We start from the raw sequence: 22,504 nt of genomic DNA, 5'->3' as shown, positions 1-22,504 counted from the left end.
GCTGATCGGTTGCAAATGGAGGAGGCAGCCAGAGAAGGTATTAGTCTCCTGGCCAAACTGGACACTGAGGAAGGAGAGAGGCCAAACCTGTCCTCTTCTGGAGCAGTATTCATCATGTTAAAATCAGCTCTGGGCGCCGGACTCCTCAACTTCCCCTGGGCATTCAGCAGGGCTGGGGGATTACACACAGCTATCACTGTGGAAGTGGTAAGTCTCAGCCGCCACCTCACAAAATAGTTTTTGTTGTCTTCCTTCTGCATCTCTTGGAATGAATTCTCTTTTAGGAATGTTTTTGCTAGTTGATGGAGTACTTCCTCTTGTAAGAGTTATGATGTTCCCATGTAGCTATTGCAGGGCTTTACTATGAGCTGGGCAAAACTACCAATAGACAACAGACAATAGACAATAGGTGTAGGAGTAGGTCATTCGGCCCTTCGAGCCAGCACTGTCATTCAATGTGATCATGGCTGATCATTCAGAATCAGTACCCTGTTCCCGCCTTCTCCCCATAGTCCCTGACTCCGCTATCATTAAGAGCTCTATCTATAGAAGTATCCTCAGTAGACTGGCAGGCAATCAGCTCAGGTGGAATCCCTGGTGACCTGGTGTCTTGACCTGTGAATGATCAGCTTGCCCAGGCCCAGGGGCAGACAGATGCAAAGATCCCCCCAACCAACTTGCCCCTTCCTCACCAGGTGCCCAAAAGTCAGGGGCAAGGAGCTGGTGTAACCTGAACCTAAGGAGCAGCCCCTTCAAATACTCAAACAGAGCCTGTAATACCTCAAACTTGGTGTGTACTAGGGACACTCCTCCAGGCTGCAGAAGTGGCAGTGGTGCCAGAGACCCTCTCCTCTGCTTGCAGCTGGCAGTGGCTGGTGTATCGAGCAGCCTAGCTCAGAGTCCTCGGCATGGGTTTGATGCGTTGCCCTGTCAACTCGGCAGGTACTACCAATGCAGTTGTGGAATCCTTCCCACCCACAGGTTAACCAGGGTGGCACAGTGGCACAACTGGTAGAGCCTCACTGGGAGTAATTCGGAGATCATTATCCTGGAGTTCCTACTTTTTAACCTTTTGTCTAACTCCCCATATTCATTTTACAGGACCTCATTCTATTCTTACTTATGTCATTTGTGCCAACATGCACAATGACCTTTAGCTGGTCATTGAGAATGTCATGCAGCCACTTTGAGATATTCTGGACCCTGACAGCAGGCTAGCAACACACTATCCTGGTGTATTGATTGCTGCCATGGAATCTCCTATGTTCCCCCTTAACTAATGAGTCTCGTACCACTTTGGCTTTGCCAGACATTACCCTTCCCCTCTGTGTTTCAGAGCCAGGGTTGGTGTCACAGCCTTGACTGCTACAGCTGCTCACCCCAAATGGGTCATCCACCAACAGTATACAAAATGGTACACTTGTTTTGAAGGGGAATGACCACAGAAGTCACCAACACACTCTGTCCACTCCGTTTCCTCGTGGTATCCTACCTACTCTGTTCCTGTACCTTAGGCATAACCACCTCGGTATAATTCTTATCAATGAAGCTCTTTCTCCTGGATGATCCTGAGGTCCTCCAGCTGCAGCTCAAGTTCCTTAATGCGGCCTGTAAGGAACTGCACCTGAACACAATTCCCACAGGTGGTAGTTGAAATTTCCCTGACTTCCTGCAGGAGGAAGATTGTACCTTTCTGCCTGCCATTGCCAATGACTGCGGAATAATTATTTTCACACAGGGGATGGTGGATATATGGAATGAGCTGCCAGAGGAAGTAGCTGAGGCAGATACCATAACAGCATTTTAAAGACATTTGAACCGGCACAGATCTACTTGCACTTTATTCTGTTTTAAAACTGTTCTAATTTGTTTCATTGGGTTGTTTAAATGAATGCATTAGCTAATTGATTTATTGCATCGTATGGGAGGCGCATTCCCAATCTCGTTGTCCCCCTGTCCAATGACAATAAAGATGTATTGTATTGTATTGTATTGTATTGTATTGCATTGTATTGTATTGTATTGTACATGGATAGGAAAGATTTACAGAGAAATTGTCCAAATGCATGCAGATGGGGCAGGTGGACCTGTTTCCATGCTGTATGACTCTATGACTATGACTGGAATGGAAGTGAGTCCTCAATCCCTGGGAACTGCCTCAGAGGAAAGAGATTTTCACAAATGTTTGTAAGTGTGTGTGTATCTGTTTATGCAAGTGTAAGGGTACATATATGTCTGTGTGCGATGAAGATAGACACAAAATGCTTGAGTAACTCAGCAGTACAGGCTGCATCTCTGGATAGAAGGAATGAGTGACATTTCGGGTCGAGACCCTTCTTCAGACTGTGTGATGGTTTGCTGATGCAGGTAGTGTTTGTGCATGTGTACGTTTATATGAGTGTGTGTATGTGTATGTCTATAGGTGTCTTTGTGCGTGCTTGTTTATATGTTTGTATCTATACGTTTATATGAGTGCAAACGCACATGTGTGTGACAGTGTGTGTGAGTGTATCTATTGATGTGTGCATATTGATGCGTGTGTATTTGTGTGTGGGTGTGCATTAATATATTGTATGTGCGTATGGTTGTGTGTGCTTTTGTGTGTGTGTGTATTTTGCGTGTGTGTTTTGGTGTGTGTGTGTATTGTGCGTGTGTGTGTATTGTGTGTATTGTGTGTGTGTGTGTATTGTGTGTGTGTGTGTTTTGGTGTGTGTGTGTGTGTATTGTGTGTGTGTATGTATTTTGCATGTGTGTATTGTGTGTGTGTGTATTGTGCGTGTGTGTGTATTGTGTGTGTGTATTGTGTGTGTGTGTGTATTGTGTGTGTGTGTGTGTATTGTGTGTGTGTGTGTGTATCGTGTGTGTGTGTGTATTGTGTGTGTGTGTGTTTCGGTGTGTGTGTGTATTGTGTATGTATGTATTTTGTGTATTGTGTGTGTGTGTGTGTATTGTGTGTGTGTGTGTATTGTGTGTGTGTGTGTGTATTGTGTGTGTGTGTGTGTGTATTGTGTGTGTGTGTGTGTATTGTGTGTGTGTTGTGTGTGTGTGGGTATTAGTGTGTGCCTACGGTGTGTATTTATTGTTTATTGGTGCATGTGTGTATTGGTGTGTATGTGTAGTGTTATGTGTGTGTATTGATATGTGTGTATGATGTTTTGTGTGTATGTTTGGAAGCGTGTATGTTTGTATGTGTATGTGCGTACGTATGCATAGATAAAATAGCTGAAGAGCATGAACAGAAATCATAAGCAACAACTCATGCGAGGGAGATTGAGGAAGCTGCGACACAGAAGCAGGGCTGAGTACAGATCACTGCCTCCCCTCGCAGAGGGTCAACAATGTCACTGCACCAATGCCCGGCCCTTCATCAGCAACACCAGCCATGATCAATGGTAGGCTTTTAATGTGATGCAGCAGTGCCCCTTCCTGATTCTGCTCTCTTGCCCAATACTCTTGTTCTGGTGGTACGAATGAATGGCTGCCAGAAATCTTCCAGACTGTTGCAATATGTCCGGACACGTCTCCAGGATAGATGAGGCAGGACAAGTGGAATATGATTCCCTGGATATAATATCCCTCATGTTTCTCCCCTCATCACCTCCCGTAACCTGTGTGCACATACACAATGCTGCAGTATTGTTCCTGAATACCAAAACCATCCCATCACCATCCTCGGTAAAATGACAGAATTACAAGATATTCCTCAAACTCTTCAGCCAACCCTAATGACTCCTCTGCCTCCTGCTATCTGCAACCTCACTCATCAAGGCATCTTCCGGTTATGCCTGCAGCACCTCCCAGCTTCCCTGCAGACATAGATCCTCGCAAAACCCCACACACCTCCCCCTCCCCATTTTACACTGTCATCCCCAAACTCACCAGTCCAGCTGTTCACTACATCTCCCAAACCCACCTGCTGATAGACCACCTGCCCAAAACCAATGTTTGTCTCGATTCTGTTACTTACTGTCCAGAATCTCCTGCCACATTGACAATGGTGATCCATTCCCCAGGTATCCCTTGTTTTTCTGATCAGTGGGCTGGTGATCCTTGGCTACTGTTCCTCCATCAGCAGGCGCTCGACGTACCAAGGAGTGGTGAAGGCGATCTGTGGCCCCACTATCGGAAGACTCTGTGAAATCTGTTTCATCTTCAATGTCTTCATGATTTCCATCGCATTCCTTGTAGTGGTGGAAGACCAGCTCAGCAAACGTAAGTGTGGGCTAGGAGCCCCATCGGTCAGTAACCACATCAATCAGAAACTGTTTCAGTCAGTTGCTGCCAGCCAGTAACAGTGTCAGTCAGAAATTACGTCAAGCAGAATCTGTGAAACTGGGAAATAATGTCTGTCAGAAAAAGTGTCCATCAGGAACAGTTTCAGTGAGAAACAGTGTCAGTCAGAAACAGTGTCAATCTGAAACTGCGTCAGTTAGAAACTGTGTTAGTCAGAAACAGCGTCAGTCAGAAACAATGTCAGTCAGAAACAGTGCCAATCTGAAACAGCGCCAGTCAGAAACAGTGCCAATCTGAAAGTGTCAGTCAGAAACAGTGTCAGTCAGAAACAGTGTCAATCCGAAACAGTGTTAGTCAGAAACAATGTCAGTCAGAAACATTGTCAGGCAGAAACAGTCAGTCAGAAACTGTGTCAGTCAGAAACTGTGACAGTCTGAAACAGTGTCAGTCTGAAACAGTATCAGTCAGAAACTGTGTCAGTCAGAAAGAATGTCAGTCTGAAACAGTATCAGTCTGAAACAGTGTCAGTCAGAAACTGTCAGTCTGAAACAATCAGTCAGAAACTGTGTCAGTCAGAAACAGTGGCATTCAGAAACAGTGTCAGTCAGAAACTGTGTCAGTCAGAAACTATGTCAGTCCAAAACTATGTCAGTCAAAAATTGTGTCAGTCTGAAACAGTGTCAGTCAGAAAGTGTGTCAGTCTGAAACAGAGTCAGTCAGAAACTGTGTCAGTTTGAAACTATGTCAGTCAGAAACAGTGTCAGTCAGAAACATTCAGACAGAAACTGTGTCAGTCAGAAATTGCGTCTGTCAGAAACTCTGTCAGTCAGAAACAGTGTCAGTCAGAAACAGTAGTATTTAGAAACTGTGTCAATCAGAAATTGTAGTCAGTCAGAAACAGTGTCAGTCAGAAACTGTCAGTCAGAAACAGTGGCATTCAGAGACAGTGTCAGTCAGAAACTGTGTCAGTCAGAAACTGTCAGTCAGAAACTGTCAGTCAGAAACTGTGTCAGTCAGAAATGGTCTGAAATGGTGTCATTTGAAACTGTCAATCAGTTGTTGCTAGTCAGTCACCATGCCAGAAGTGACCACATCAGTAACCATGTTAGTCGTTATCAATTTCAATCAGAAATTATGTCAATCCTAAATGGTGTCAGTCAGTACCTGTGTCAGTCAATAACCATACCAATGAGAAACTGTGTCAGACAGTAACTATTAGTCATTAACTGTGTCAATCAGTAGATGTAAGTGAATAACGATATCAGTCAGTGACTGCAACAATCAATGATCGCATCAGTCAGTAACCGTGTCAGTCAGCATTCATATCAGTCTGTACCACATTGGTCAGCTAATGCTTCAGTCAATGACTGTGCCATTCAATGTCGCATCAATCAGTAGTCGCATCATACCCTAACTGCGTCAGTCAGTAACCACAACTGTCAATAACCACATTAGTGACCATGTCAATCAGTAACCATGTCAGGCAGTAAATGCAGTTGTCAGTGGCTATGTCAGCCAGTAACTGTGTCAGTCAATGATTTTTTCAGCCGGTGACCATGTTAGTCAGTGAAATGTCAGTCAGTGACCAGGTCAGTCAATGATTGTGTCAGTCAACGACCGTGTGAGTTAGTAACCGTATCAGTCAGTAACCCTGTCAGAAACCAGTCAGTCAGCGACCATATCAGTCAGTGATTGTGACTGTTAATAACTTGACAGTTAGTGACAGCATCAGTCAGTCACTGTGTCAATCAGTGTTTGTGTCAGTCAGCCCATCGAGTCTGCTCCACCATTCAATCATGGCTGAATTACCTTTTCCTCTCAGCCCCATTCTCCTGCCTTCTCCCCATAACTCTTGACACCTTTACTAATTAAGAATCTGTCAATTTCCGCTTTAAAAATATCCAGCCTCCATAGCTGGCTGTGGCAGACTTGGTGCCCTATGATTTTTTGCCCAGTGATTGATGCCCAGGGTGTGCTGCCCTTGGATTGGTTCATTGTGATTGATGCCCAATGGGTAGTGCCCTGTGATTGGTGTCCCGCGTGCGGTGAACTGTGATTGGTAACCTGTGAGTGGTACAATGTGATTGGTACTTGTGTTTGGAGCCCTGTGAGTGGTGCCCATGATTGAAGGCTATGTCGCGCTACGTGCTTTGATGCCCGGCACGGCCTGTTCTTTGTATTGCAGTGTGCGATTCAATGTCTGACAACGCAACCTCATTGGGTGCTGTGGATTCGGAACGGTCTTGGTACATGGACCGTCGGCTGGGGATCTCTGCTGTGTGCCTGTTCATCATTCTGCCATTGTCATTCCCTGAGGAGCTTGGTTTCCAGAAGTACATCAGGTACAGCAGCTCTGGATGGTACTCAGACTCCTTGGTGAGACTGGGAACTGTGATTGCGATGCATCCAGTATGGTCAAGGAGCCAACACTTGTGGGTGGTGACTGGTACTTGTACACTGAACTGTCAGTCTATGTCCAGACAACAACTCTGCAGCCACAATTTAAAGAAATATCTTTAACCTATATTTAACCATTTCGACGTTAACTGAATGGCCTCCTCCTGCACCTAATTTCTATGTCTATGTCTATGTCTAACTCTCAAAATTCATCTTCTTTCCCATTCACTCATACAATCTCCAGTCATCTTCAGTCCAGCTGTGGAAATTCATGACTCAACTTTTTCACAAGTAGCTAACGTATTTAATCCAATTGCACCCCATTATGATGTCTGTAATATTGGTCGCAAACAACTGATAACTAAACTCAGATTTTTACAATACTTAATCATTGCGATTTGTCAACATAAAAGTGAACAGTTCTTCGCCTGCCTCCACTTTACCCAGGTAACAATTCAATCTAACATATGATAACTTCTGCATGAGTCATGAAGGTTTATTCACTAAAGTCTAAACAAAATTGTGAATTATGCACAGTTTCTTTCAGTGTTTGCCATTGCTAACCCTCTGTCCTGACTTTAAATATTGTTCCTTAATCGAATTTCACCAATGGGATTAAGAAGAACAAATATCCTAGGAGATTACGTGCAGCTGCAAGACAAATACTGTTGTCATAGTAATGGATTTTAACTTTCCCGATGTGGACTGGGACTGTCCAAGTGCCAAGGGCTTAGATGGGGTGGAATTTGTCAAATGTGTTCAGGAAAGTTTCTTCGGGTCACATGTAGAGGGCCCTACAGAGAAGAGGGTAGACCTTGATCTTCTCTTTGGAAATTGGGAAGGACAAGCAACTGATGTGTCCATGGGTGAGCCTCTTGTGACCAGCAATCACGGTCCTTTCAGTTGTAAAATAGTAAATGGATAAAGACAGAGTGGGCCCACAACTTAAACTTCCTAATTGGGGCAGGCCAAAGTTGGTGGTATTAGACAGGAACTTGTCAAATTTAATTGGAGTAGATGTGGCAAAGGAATGTCCGGACACTGGATATTTTAAAAGTGTGATGATAAGAGTTCAGGGCATGCTTGTTCCTGTTAGTGGGAAGAGCAAGGCAACACTGTGTATGAGCCCTGCATTCTGCAAGTGCTGGTGTATATGCTGGTTTGTATCTGTGTGCTGGGCTGTGTGCTTGCGCATGTGTGGCATGTGGGTGAGGACATCCTCCTGTCAAGGTGTGTCAGCACTGGGTAGGAAGCGAACTATGCCTGAGTCTGTTTGCAGCTGGCTAAAGGACTGAGTGTTCCTCTCCTCAGTTTCTCTTCACAGTTTCTTTCCCTCCCTCAGCATCCTGGGGACCTGTGCAGCCACCTACTTAACAATTATGGTCGTTGTGAAATTCTACCTGAAGGATTTGGATTCTATCCCAGAGCTTTACAGCCCCAGGTGAGTGAGGAAGGAGGGGACCTCCTTACACGGGGAGATGTCAACAATAATGGTCTTGTCACTGCTGAAGGGAACATCTTCCTATGCCTAATGTTAAAAGCCCACATTAGCTGGGAGCACCACCAACACACCACGTTCTGTTTTAATCCCTTTACATATCCTGAGAAAATTAAATTAATGTGATCTATAGATTTTAAGATAGTTATGAATAGGGATAAGTCTGGACCTTGGGAGAGGGTACTAAATTGGGGGAGGGCAGAAGAGGTAAATTGGAAATGTTGCTATTGGGAAAGTCCACATCAGACATGTGGGAGTTGTTTAAAGACCAGCTGATCAGAGTTCAGGACCGGCGTGTTCCAGTAAAGTGGAGCGTCAAGGGTGGCAAGGTATGGAGACCTTGGATGATCAGAGAGGCTCTAAATTTGGGCAAGAATTAAAAAGCGTGTGTCATGAAACAAAACCCAGCGGGAATTAAAAGGGCTGGAAGGGACTTTGAAATGTTATTGGTGATTTGGATTAAACGGAATCTCAAGACTTTTTATGCCAACATTAAAAACAAGATGGTAACTAGAAAGAGCGTAGGACCAGTCAAGGGTAAAAGAGAGAATTTATGCTTGGACTCAGAGGATGTAGACGAGGTACTAAACGTGTACGTTGCATCAGTATTCTATGAAGAGAAGGACATGGAGGATAGTCTTTGGGCTGTGGGATGTGGGATTTGGGGGGAGCTCTGGTGTAGCTCCATCAGCAGCACCACTGTGCATCCCTCTTCCTGGATATTTCTTTGCCAGCAAGTAAACTATTCCAATCAACTTTTGCAAGTTTCTAGCTAATAGCATCAATGTTGACTTTGCCCCAATTTAGAACTTTAAGTTGTGGATCAGCCCTGTCCTTATCCATAACTGTTTTAAAGCTAAGAGAACTGTGGTCACTGATCCCAAAAGGCTCGCCCACTGACACTAAAGCCACTGATCTGACCAATTCCCTAAGAGTAGGTCAAACTTTACCCTCTTCCTAGAAGGGCCCTCTACATATTGCCTTCGGAAACTTTCCTAAACACATTCCATTCTATCTGGAATTATTCTATCTAATTCCTTTGCACTATGGCAGTCTCAGTCCACGTTGGGAAAGTGAAAATCCCTTCGTATCACAAGCCTATTAATCTTGCAGCTTTTTACAATCCACCATCAAATGTGCTGGTCTTTAGTACAATCCCAACAATGGAAAAAAAAAAATCCCCGAGACTATTTTATCTCACGATAGTTCTTTTTCTGCTTATCAATTTCCAAAGTAAATTTAAGGGTTTAAATTCCCAATTGAAATTACGTTACAACCAATTTAGCCTGTGTAATGCAAATACTGGTTATCAATCAAGTTATAACCGATCTGTGATAAGGAATCACACGTTATAGCAGAATGACCTATGCAGGTGAGGGACATTCTCTGAGAGAAGAGGCCTCTCCATGGGAGCTGCAGTTTATCCCACAACGGACCATCCAGGTTGTTCTGTGTAAGACAAAGCCAGTAGTCAGGGAGCACAGAGTAACTGAAATAAAAACAGAAAATGATGAAAAGACTCAGACAGCCAAACAGTAGCTATAGAGTGAGAAACAGGGTGAATGTTTCAGACCAATAACTTTCATCAGAACTGATGCAGGAAAAGGGTCTTCAATCCAAAACTTTAACTGTGTTGCTTCCTCATTTGCCGAGTGTCTCCAGCATTTGTCATCTTTTGAGTTTCAGTTCCCATGCATCTGCAGTGTTTAACAAATTGGTTAAAGGTAAAAGTACAGGAAACTTGTCTAAAATAGTTCCTGACTGGTTAGGACAAAAATTAGAAGAAAATGAAGTTAATTTAAACTGAGAAGTCACTTATACCCCAGTAGCCACCCAGATGCAGAGTCCTCGACTTGGCATTAACATACTTTCTTGCAATACTGAATGTAGCACAGGGAGTGTGTTGACACTAGCTGACATTCACTTAGGAAATTGTAAAGGCACAATCAGCCTTGGAGTTGTACAGCACCACTCTCTCCATTGTGGCTGCTTTTCTGATGCCAAGCTGGAGGACCATGTTGCGACTCAGTATCCAGCTCTGGCGACCTCAACCCCTTCATGTTTGAAAGGTGGCACTGATACACAGATAGGATTGGCAAACATGAAGTCCTCATTTAAATAAATGTCAAAGCATTTTATAGCTGATCAAGCACTGTAGCAATGTAGCGACCTTCGTACTCTAGAGAATGTGGGCCAACACGTGCCCACAATAAGTAATGTGATAAAACCATCTGATCTATTTTAGCAATGTTGATTGCTGAATATGTTTTGGCCAGGGCACCAGAGGCAATTCCTCTCTTCTTCACAGTATCAGATAGTATTTTAACCATCAGTTGAGAGGCAGCTGTTCAACACCCCTTGTTCAGTGAACAGTAAAGCTTCCTTAGCATAATGCTGGAGAGTGAGTCGCCCCTTTGTGCTCAGCTCCCTTAATCCAAACACCCCAGATGCACGTGGAAAGCAGCGGGCTGAATACAGGCTGCGACAGCGAACCCATGCCGACAAAAATATGCCTCAGCTCTGAATATCCCTAAAATGATATCACCAATCATTGATAACAAAGAAATCCAGAGAGAGGTGGGGATTGCACATTGTAGCCACTGCTCAGTGTAGCAATCAGTTGGGGAATGCCCTTTACCTTGCGATACTGTGCAGCAGGGGCTGAGGCAGGAGATATGATCGCATTGTCTGATGCCCTGGCCGTCTCTCTGATGTAAGCACCCTCCCCTCTCTCTCCCACAGCGTCACCTCATGGACGGGGTTGTTCACTGTAGTCCCAACGATCTGCTTTGGATTCCAGGTAAGTTTGGTCAAGGAGCTCAGCCTATCCCTAACATTGGAGGTTGGTTGTTGGTGACCCTGTTCTGTTTCACTCCCAGTCCATCCTAGGACCAAGGATCCAATTCACGTCCACTAGGAGCAGTTTAACCCCAGGATCCACGCGCCCCGGGGTAAACCCATCACCACACAGGCCAGGATCTCACAACACCTCATCATCTACACTAGGACACCACATCCAAAGTAAACCCCTCAACCCCCCGTCCCCAGCCCAGCACCCGTACACTGTAAATACCTCATCATCCACACCTGGACTTCACATCCAAATTAAACCCCTTGCCCTTTCAATAGACATTAGACAATAGACAATAGGTGCAGGAGGAGGCCATTCGGCCCTTCGAGCCAGCACCACCATTCAATGTGATCATGGCTGATCATTCTCAATCAGTACCCCGTTCCTGCCTTCTCCCCATACCCCCTGACTCTGCTATTCTTAAGAGCTCTATCTAGCTCTCTCTTGAATGCATTCAGAGAATTGGCCTCCACTGCCCTCTGAGGCAGAGAATTCCACAGATTTACAACTCTCTGACTGAAAAAGTTTTTCCTCATCTCCGTTCTAAATGGCCTACCCCTTATTCTTAAACTGTGGCCCCTGGTTCTGGACTCCCACAACATTGGGAACATGTCTCCTGCCTCTAACGTGTCCAACCCCTTAATAATCTTATATGTTTCAATAAGATCCCCTCTCATCCTTCTAAATTCCAGTGTATACAAGCCTAGTCGCTCCAGTCTTTCAACATATGACAGTCCCGCCATTCCGGGAATTAACCTAGTAAACCTGCGCTGCATGCCCTCAATAGCAAGAATATCCTTCCTCAAATTTGGAGACCAAAACTGCACACATATTCCAGGTACAGTCTCACTAGGGCCCAGTACAACTGCAGAAGGACCTCTTTGCTCCTATACTCAACTCATCTTGTTATGAAGGCCAACATTCCATTGGCTTTCTTCACTGCCTGCTGTACCTTCATGCTTCCTTTCAGTGACTGATGCACTAGGACACCCAGATCTCGTTGTACGTCCCCTTTTCCTAACTTGACACCATTCAGATGATAATCTGTCTTCCTATTCTTACCACCAAAGTGGATAACCTCACACTTATCCACATTAAACTGCATCTGCCATGCATCCGCCCACTCACACAACCTGTCCAAGTCACCCTGCAACCTCATAGTTCATCTTCCTCACAGTTCACACTACCACCCAGCTTTGTATCATCTACAAATTTGCTAATGGTACTTTTAATCCCTTCATCCGTCATTAATGTATATTGTAAATAGCTGCGGTCCCAGCACCGAGCCTTGCGGTACCCCACTAGTCACTGCCTGCCATTCTGAAAGGGACCCATTTATCCCCACTGTTTGCATTCTGTCTGCAACCAGTTTTCTATCCATGTCAGTACCCTACCCCCAATACCATGTGCTCTAATTTTGCCTACTAATGTGGGACCTTGTCGAAGGCTTTCTGAAAGTCGAGGTACACCACATCCACCGGCTCTCCCCTGTCAATTTTCCTAGTTACATCCTCAAAAAATTCCAGAAGATTGGTCAAGCATGATTTCCCCTTCGTAAATCCATGCTGACTCGGAACGATCCTGTTACTGCTATCCAAATGCTCCGCAATTCCCTCTTTTATAATTGACTCCAGCATCTTCCCCACCACTGATGTCGGACTAACTGGTCTATAATTTCCTGTTTTCTCTCTCCCTCCTTTCTTAAAAAGTGGGATAACAATCCACAGGAACTGATCCTGAATCTATGGAACATTGGAAAATGATCACCAATGCGTCCATGATTTCTAGAGCCACCTCCAGCCCAGAACCCTTACACCTCATGCAAATTAAACCTGGAGATTGTTTTGCCTTGTGTGTGCCCCTGCTAACCTTCCTTCATGGCCCCTTGCCCGAGTCTGAGGTCCTGATTAGGTCACAGAGTGCTGTTAGAATGGAAACCTAGGCCACCGAGAGCAAAGCAGTGCGAGAGGGAGAGATTGTCACGGAGATCCTGGTGGCTGGTGGAAAGGGCATCTTGAAGCACCGCTGTATGACACGGTCTCCAGCATCTCTCCACCAAATGGCACAGCCTCTACTATGGCACGGTCACCCAAAGACAGGTGGACGGGGTGGGGCTGGGGGAGGTGGGGGAAATGGGAAGACGAAGTGGAGTCGGGAGAATAGGGTAGAAAAAGAGGAGGAGAAGGGAAGAGGAAGAAAAGGAGGGGGGAGGGGAGGAGCACAAGGAGGAAGGGGAAGTGGGGGAAGAGAGGACGTGAAGATAGGCAGGAGAATGGGGATGGGCGGAGGATGCCCCAGGCTCCATGATGTTTAAAGAATGCCCCAGGCTCCATGATATGAAAGAGTTGTAAAGAGCAATTGTCTCTGGGTGTCCTGTCAGGCGCTCCTCATTCTGTAGTATCTCTTTGAGTAAGGAGGTGTGGGAACCTTCCCAATGCAGCAGTGAGCAGCAAACAGGGTTGTGGCAGCGCAGGAGCACCATCATGGTGCATGGAGGTGGCAGGGGTGGGGGAAGCCCCAGGTTGCTGACCCTTATCTCTGTCTGTGTTTCAGTGTCACGAGGCCAGCGTGGCTATCTACAGTAGCATGAAGAACCAAGCACTCTCACACTGGATCCTCATCTCCTGCCTCTCCATGCTCTCTTGTCTTCTCATTTACTCCGTCACAGGTAAGTGCTCGACCATGGCACCCAAAGGCCACAACTCCTCTCACTGTACTACCATTTAAAGAATGCCCCAGGCTCCATGATAACCCTGTGGCTAAATGTGCCAGTGGAGGTGGGAGAGGCAGCCAGTGCCATTCAACTACCAACAGCAGGGGATCTTGAGTTACATCACAGTCTCCACAACACAGTCTGGTCACTTCCTGACCTCTGTCGTTAAACAAGGATCACGTCCTGATTTATTTCAAAACAAGAGGGTGTTTGTTCCATCAGCAATATCCCAGCTTGCAGGACAGCAGCCCCATCATCCCATACCCTTGCTTACATCTCTGTATCCCTGCCATTTATTCCCTTTCACACATACATAGCAGATTCAAGGGATAAGGGGAGAAGGCACGGTGGCGCAGCGGTAGAGTTGCTGCCTTACAGCGAATGCAGCGCTGGAGACCCAGTTTCGAACCCGACTACGGGTGCTTGTCTGTAGGGAGTTTGTACGTTCTCCCTGTGACCTGCGAGGGTTTTCGCCGAGATCTTCGGTTTCCTCCCACACTCCAAAGACGTACAGGTTTGTAGGTTAATAGACAATAGACAATAGGTGCAGGAGTAGGCCATTCAGCCCTTCGAGCCAGCACCGCCATTCATTGTGATCATGGCTGATCATTCTCAATCAGTACCCCGCTCCTGCCTTCTCCCATGCCCCCTGACTCCACTGTCCTTAAGAGTCCTATCTAGCTCTCTCTTGAGCGTTAATTGGCTTAGTAAATGTAAAAATTGTCCCTAGTGGATATAGGATGGTGTTAATGTGCGGGAAGCGCTGGTCGGTGCGGACCCGGTGGGCCGAAAGGGCCTGTTTCCGCGTTGTATCTCTAAACTAAACTAAACTAAAAGGCAGGCACGGGTTACTGATTGTGGATGATCAGCCATGATCACAATGAATGGCGGTGCTGGCTCGAAGGGCCAAATGTCCTCCTCCTGCACCTATTTTCTATGTTTCTATGCTTCCATGTTTACAGAAGTTGTGTTGCACCTGCATACCAGAGGAAATTTACAGCAGCCGATTAATTCAACGACCCAGACATGGGAGGAAACAGGAGCACCCTTGGGAAATCCACAGTCATAGGGAGAAATGCAAACTCCACGCAGCCAACACCCCAAGATCAGAGTCAATGGAACAGCACAAGACAGAAACAGGTCCTTTAGCCCAACATGTCTGTGTTATCATGATGCCAAATGAACCTGCACATGGACCATTCCTCAGCCCACCTGTCCAACTGATCAAGATCCTGTTGCAATTTTTGGCAACTATCTTCACTATCTACAATACCACCCATTTTGTGTCATCTTAAACTTGCTAATCATGCCACGTATGTTCTCATCCAAATTATTGATATAGAGGACAAACAGCAATGGGCCTAGCACCGAACCCTGAGGCACACCACTAGTTGCAGGCCTCCAGTCCAAAAATCAACCTTCCACCTTCACCCTCTGCTTCCTTCCAGGAATCCAATTTTCTATCCAACTAAACTAAGCTGAACTACCGAGTAGTGATGGTGACACTGGGTGGTAAAGGATGAGAGTGATGGTGTATGTGTTGGAGGCAGTGATGTTGATAGTGACACTCTGACCTAGATAGTGAGGGTCACAGTGACAGTGTGTGTGCTGGTGGTGGTGATCCTGACAGTGGCACAGAGACCATGATGACAACAGGGACAGTGGGGTGATAGTTATTAAGTGTTAGCGAGGGTAGTTGTGAAAGAGAACTATAAATAACCAGCCCAGAAAGCAGGCTTCATTCCTGCTATGGGGTGATTACTAATGTGAGTCAATTCTGAGACTGAGCCTGGAGGAGATCTTCACCCACTTCCAGAGCCCCGGGAGAGGACAGCCCAATTAGACTGAGCCCTCCGCTGGCGACGACTGTCTTACAATACCTACAGAAACAGGCCATTTAGTCCATCAGGGTCGTGGTTGCCATTAACCACCCGTTTATAATAATTCAATTTTATTTTAACCACATTCCTATCAAGTCCCTCCAGATTCTACCACTCACCCACATACTTAAGGTCAATACACAGCAGCCAATGAGTTCATTGCAGGCCTCAACCTATGCTGAAGATAGATACAAAATGCTAGCATAACAGGCAGCGGGACAGGCAGCATCTCTGGATAGAAGGAATGGGTGATGTTTCGGGTCAAGACTATACTTCAGACCTTTGATTCTTTGAACATGGGAGGTGACCCGAGCACCTAGGATAAACTCACTCGGTCACAAGAGATCAGACAAACTCCACACAGGCAGCGGTGGAGGTGGAGATCGAACTCAAGTCTCTGGAGCTGTGAGGCAGCAGCTCTATGAATTACACCCCTGTGTTACTGTCACAGAAGGAAGCCACTCTGACCCCTTGTAACGATGGTGATGTGTTTCAGGGATGTACGGATACTGGACGTTTGGTACAGGTGTGGCAGCGGATATCCTGATGTCTTACCCAGACAACGAGGCGCTGGTTATCATAGGCAGACTGCTCTTTGGCATCTCCATTGTTACCATCTATCCCATAATATTGCACCTGGGCAGGTAGGTGGATTGATCGAATCGCTCATCATTCATGTCTCATGGAGGGTTTCTGTGGTGTGAGTGTTGTGAGGAGCAGATGTCACTGATCACAGGGCAGAGTGCGGCAGGCTCAGGCAATACCAATGCCTGGCGCTCCATCCATCGCAGTTAGATCCTGAAGGGAAGTTTGACACTGCAAAGGTGGGGATTGATGGACAGTTTTCATCCTTCCTCTTTCCCATTTTGCACCTCTACCTTGGGAAAGAGTGATTTTTAAAGTTGTACAAAATATTATTTAGACTGTGCTTGGACTATCGTGCACAGTTCTGGTTACCACACAGCAGGAAGGATGCAGTAGCAACAAGGAGAGTGCACGAGATTCACCAGGATGCTGCCTGGAATGAAGGGCTGTAGTTAGGATGAGAGATTGGATAATCCAGGTTTATTCTCACTGGAATAAAGGATGCTGAGGGGTGACCTCGACAAGAGGCATCGAAAGGTTTGTTTCTGTGCTGTATCACTCTATGTGAAAGGTACGCTCCAGGACCTAGTGGGCAGACGATGTGGGGGCAGTCCCCATTTCTGATTGCCCAGGAGCCATCAATGGCCGGTAAGGCTGCAGACTGTTGAGCCAGTCAGCTCCAGCAGTCACTGGCCAGCCCTGAGGAGAATCTACTCACACTGAGCCTTTCCCCCCTGCTACAAGTGAAATATTCCACATGGCCTGCTGTCTATCTGCTCAATTGCTGCAAGAATTCTCCTCCCACCCAGTTCCAGGGATAAGTGAGATGGGGGATGGGTGAGCTGAGCAGATCAGGCATGCTGGGACTGTGATTCTTGCCCTGCACCTGAGAGGCCAGTCCATGGAACAGATTGGCACTACACACCCACCATCCTGCTCCATTCAGATAGACTGGGCCTGCAGGCTAGTCCAGTCGAGCCCTTTGGAATGAACACACTGAAGGGCAGCAGAACCCACAAGTGAAGGATTGACCGGACTCTGCAGTGTTCTGTGCTGTTTTCCTGCTGCAGTTCCCACTCAAGGTTCAGAGAACATAGAACAGTACAGCACAGAAACAGGCCCTTCAGCCCACAATGTTTGTGCCGAACAAGATGCCTAGCTAAGCGGATCTCATCTGCTTGTGCCTGAACCATACCTCTCTATTCCCTCCACTTCCATGTGCCTATCCAAAAGCCTCTAAAAAGCCACTATCATATCTGCCTCCACCATGGCCCTTGACAATGAGATTCAGCCCCCCCTCCCCCCCTTTGTGAAAAACCTGCCCTGAATATTTCCATTAAATGCTCCGCCTCTCACCTTATAGCTATGCCCTCTAATGTTGGACATTTCTACCCTGGGAAAAAGGTTCTGACCGTCTACTCTATCTATGCCTCTCATAATTTGATATACTTCAATCAAGTCTCCCCTCACCTCTAATGTTCCAGGGAAAACAATGCAAGTCTATCCAACCTCTCTTTGTAGCTGAATCCCTCTAATCCAGGCAGCACTCTGGCAAACCTTCTCCGCACCCTCTCCAAAACTTCCATATCTTTCCTGTAAAGATGCAACCAAAACTACACGCAATATTGCAAATGTGGCCTAACCACATTCCTAGACCTATAGAATTGCATCATGACTTCCTGACTCTTGTACTCAATGCCCCTAGCAATGAAGGCAAGCATACCATATGCGTCTTTATGACTATCTACTTGCTCTGCCACCTTTAGTGAGCTATGAACTTCAACTCCCACATCCCTCTGCACATCAATGCTGTTAAGGGTATCATTGCTATTAATTGTATGCTCTCTCCTTACATACAACCTCCCAAAGTGCAACATCTTGCACTTACTCGGGTTAAACTCCATCTGCCATTTCTCCACCCGTTTTTGTAGATGATCTACATCCTATCACCTATTTCTGTGGATGATCTGTATCTTCGGACAGTCTTCCACACTGTCTGCAACTCCTCCAATTTTGGTGTCATCAGCAAACTTACTCACCAATTTACCTACATTTACATTTTGGTCGTTTACATATATCACAAACAGCTGCGATCCCAACACAGATCCCTGCAAACTCCACTGGTCACAGACCTTCAGTCACAACCCTCTGTCTTCTGTGACTAAGCCAGTTACAAATCCACATGAGCGTGACTACCTATCTCACTCTCTCGCACAGGTCTGTCATCCAGGAGCTGTGTGTAACGAGCAGGATCAGACACGTGGCGAGGGCAGGAAGCTATGGGAGGAGGCCGAGGGTGCTGCTGACCACTGGCTGGGTGCTGCTGAGCCTGGGAGCGGCACTCTTTGTCCCGGACATCTCTGAGATCATCGGCCTTATTGGAGGAATCAGCGCCTTCTTCATTTTCATCTTCCCAGGTACAACGATCAATCAATACAGCCCAGGCACCAAACCCTAAACGTTCAATGGGGGAGAGTGAGTCCTCTGTACACCCTGAGTGACTGTTGCACCTCCCTTTCCCCCTCCCCACTCACTCCTTCTCCCAATCTACCAACAACCCCTCATCCTGAACTCTCATATGACTCCCGACCATTGCAGGGTGTTTAGAGATTTATCCCATTATCTGGGAGTTAATTTCCATTTCCCAGAATTGATATTTAGTTTTCTTGGATGTTGGGATAGGAGAGGCCATACAGTCCATCACATTCGACCTTGTACCACTTCATGTTTCATGCCTTTAATGCCTTTCAATTTCCTCTACGTCATGTTAAGGGAAGAAATGAACAGGTGAACAAAGGAAAAGATCCAAGGACGATCTCTCCTTGCATCTCCTCCTTCTCCATCTTCTCTTCCTCCCCTTCTCCTTCCCTCCACCTTTTCTTCTTCCTCCTCCTCCATACCCCTTCATCTCCCCTTCTCTCTCCCCTCCCCATTACTGTTTCCTTCTTTCCTCCTCCTCCTTCCCCCTCCTCTCCCTCCTCTTCCCTTCCCACTCCTCCCTCCCCTCCTCCTTCTCTCTCTCCCATTACCTCCTCCCCTCATCCCTTCCTCCCATCCTCCTACATCTATCATTCCTTCTCCTCCTCCTCTTCACCACTATCCTTCCCTCTCTTCGTCCTCCCCTCCTCCCCTCCAGACTACCCCCTCATCCTCCTTATCATTCAGCCCCTCCTCTCATCCACTCCCTCATCCTCCTCTTGTCCCCGGTCTTTCCATCCACTTTTCCCCTTCCTCCCCTTCCTACAACTCAAGACATCAAAACGTTTGCGTTCACATAGCCAGCCAGTGTCCCATACTTCCCATGCTCTGGAGTCCCAGTCTGATTTCCCGGCTCCCTCTCTGAAGTGTGGTACCTCAGCTGTATGAGAGGAAGCTGCTGACATCTTCTCTCCCTTTAGGCCTGTGTCTACTGCGGGTGGTGCAGAGGGAAGGTGCCGTTCCTAGAGCAAGGTAAGGCTGAGCACAGCCACTTCCCACTGATGCATTGCTCAATAATTGGAGATGTTGCAGGGAGTTCTTTCCCTGGATGCTGGTGGGATTGGCAGCACAAGCCCGACACACCATCAGATACCACTCACCCTACAGCTGCTGATCTGGGGATCGACATAAGGGTTAGTCCGGGAGAGATGTGATCCATGGCTCCACGAATTGTATGGGTGCTCAAATTAACCTGAATTCATCTGGGAATGTCAATTACACTAAACTTGATGCTGCACTGGACAATGAAAAAGATTACAAAAGGATGGAGAACAATTGGAAAAGTGAGCCAAAAAACGCAGATGGAATTTAACTCAGTGTAGCACTTTGATACATTAAACCAGGACAGGACTTAACACAATAAATGATGGGGTCCTGGAGAATGTTGTAAAACAGAAAAAGCAAGGGGTACAGGTGTATAACTTCCTGAAAAGGATGCCACTAGTAGACAGCGTGATGAAGAAAGGCGTTTGCCACACATGTCTTCATCGGTCAGGGCATTGAATAAACGAGTTGAGACAGCAGGATAACAGGATCTCATCATGGTGTGGGCATCTCCAGGTACTTCTACATGAGCCTTTCCCCCGACCTCTGCCCCATGAGTCCACAACCTTCTCACATTTGTCACCAATGCAGACTCACTCCCAGGTTCAGCTCACCAAAGCTCTCCCCAAGCACAGGATAAAGCCATTTGGTCTGAGCTTGGGCTATCGCTTTGAAGATGACACTGTTCTTCCCCCCCTTCCCTGCCCACTGCCGACTGCATCCTGTCCATGTGTCTGAAAGTTAATCAGCTGCCACACTTTAACAATTCAACGTAACAAATAACTTTCACTTTGCCTCTGCTAGTTAATGCACCCAGAAGATCAGAAGGAGAGTAGAAGGGGCAGCGGGGAAGCAAGTCATTGGCTAGTTCTGTCCATAGCCAGTTTACTGAGCTTCTTTTCTGTTCTCAGGTGGGCTTTGATCCTGTGGGCAATGGTGACAATCCTGTGCGGAGTCTTTATCTTTGGACAGAGTTCAGCCACTGCAGTGATGGAGCTGATTGAGAAATTGGGTTGATTGCTGGCCAAGTGAGATCAGTGTTCAGTATGTTCACAATGCTCACAAAGAACAGACTCTGTAACCGTCTTATTTTATAAATTGGTTTATTTGGAACCTCTGTGTGCTCATGTTTGTGTGCTTATTTACATATCTGTAATCTTGGGTTCTACTCTCCAAGGAATATACAAGAAACCTGTGCAATGTTTTCTCATCGGTAAAGCACCTGATCCCTGGAGTTGTTCCGTGGATCTGAGTTGTATCTTGTCCCAGGCTAGTCACCAGATCTGATCTGAACACTGTACTGCACCCAAATCCTCAAATAACCAAAAACATAAGCCCCACTCACTCCAGTCCAAAGATTTGTGATTGGGGTCAGTATTCCACTGCTGCTTCCATTAGTACTCTGCCCCTGTGCATCACTTTAACTGATTTGCACACTGAACCACAATGTTATCAAGAAAACAAAGGATGTTGTAAGTACTCGGTGTGTCAAGTGGATTCTGTGGAGAGAAGAAATGCCATGGTGTCAAAGGAGGCCATGCAGCCCTTTGAGTCTGGCTGCCCCAGATAAAACATTCCCCATGCTTGTTCCTAAGCCCTGCAACTTCTAAGAGTCACACAGTTGTTCAGCACAGAAACGTATCCTTTGTATGCGTTCATGCATTCATTCTTTTTGCCCATCTATACTTTCTGCATTGGGACTGCATCCTTCTCTGCCTTGTCTATTTACATCTCTGTCTGAAAGCTTCCTAAATGTTGCTGAGGGGTAATTTTATTCAGACATAAAATCATTAAGAGCATTGCTAAGATGGAAGGTCAGTCTTTTCCCCAGAGTAAAGGACTCTAAAACTCGAGGTTATAGGTTCAAAGTGAGAACAGAAAGATTTAAAGGGCACCCAGAGGCCGTTTATTCACACAGAGAGTGGTGGGTATGTGGAACGAGCTGCCAAAGAAGATGGTGGGGTGGGTACAATCACAACACTTTTGAACAGGCATATGGATAGAAAACGTTTAGAGGGAAATAGGCCAATCACAGGTAAATGAGACTAAGGCAACTTGTTGGCATGGATAATGCAGAGCAAGGAAATGCAAATACTGGTTTTTGCTTGGAACACAAAGTGCTGCAGTAACGCAACGGGTCACATAGCATCTCTGGAGGACATGGATAGGTGATATTTCAGGTTGGGACTATTCTTCAGACAGCTGGCATGGATAGGTTGGATTGAAGGGCATGCTTCCAAGTTGTATAACTCCAAGACTCTGCGAAACATCAATTCATTTCAGACAAAGCACCTTCCTGTCATTGAACAAATACAAGCCACAGCTAGTTGGTACCATCCAGGAGAAAGCAACTTCTGGCCTGCGAACTCTGAGGTCAATGCAAGTGTGACTTTCTACCTGTGTCTGAGCTAACTCAACACAACCCAAAGCTTGACCTCAGAAGCTCCTGCGAAGTTGGGGAAAGCAACCATCCACCAACCAACTGGCTGCTCAAGAATGGGAAAAATGTTTTTTTAAAGCAGCTTCCTCCACACTCTGCAGAGCCCATGCATGATCCAACAAATAACGTGCAGACAATAGAACATTTGTCAACATAGTTATTGAGTATGTTTTCCAGGATGTTGAAAGGGATTCACTTGCTTTACTTTGAATCAGCATCTGCTATCCTCTACATTCCCATGGACGGGTAAGTAGGGCCTCGCTAAGGCCTATCCTCTCTGAGAAGGCTCACAAATACCAGTCCAGCTTATTCACATCTCTGCAATGGCACCAACATCCACAACCTCCTGACAGAGGTGAGAGACCGGAGAAGATTTTGTTTTGCA

General features: G+C 46.3%; 1 protein-coding gene across 1 annotated transcript; it reads left to right on the top strand.

The window, feature by feature from the left end:
• Nucleotides 1-15: 15 nt before the first annotated feature.
• slc38a8a (solute carrier family 38 member 8a) lies at nucleotides 16-20,696 on the top strand. Its single transcript, XM_078401543.1, has 10 exons — nucleotides 16-207; nucleotides 4,014-4,212; nucleotides 6,419-6,575; nucleotides 7,973-8,071; nucleotides 10,871-10,928; nucleotides 13,533-13,647; nucleotides 16,069-16,216; nucleotides 18,375-18,574; nucleotides 19,556-19,607; nucleotides 20,591-20,696. Exons 1-10 carry the CDS (start codon nucleotides 16-18, stop codon nucleotides 20,694-20,696), a joined length of 1,326 nt encoding a protein of 441 aa, XP_078257669.1.
• Nucleotides 20,697-22,504: the final 1,808 nt, after the last annotated feature.

The sequence above is a fragment of the Rhinoraja longicauda genome, chromosome 6 (assembly GCF_053455715.1).
Source record: "Rhinoraja longicauda isolate Sanriku21f chromosome 6, sRhiLon1.1, whole genome shotgun sequence".
NCBI classification, from domain to species: Eukaryota; Metazoa; Chordata; class Chondrichthyes; order Rajiformes; family Arhynchobatidae; genus Rhinoraja; species Rhinoraja longicauda.
The sequence above is the reverse complement of the archived record's forward strand: the minus strand, read 5'-3'. Positions and strand labels throughout refer to the sequence as shown.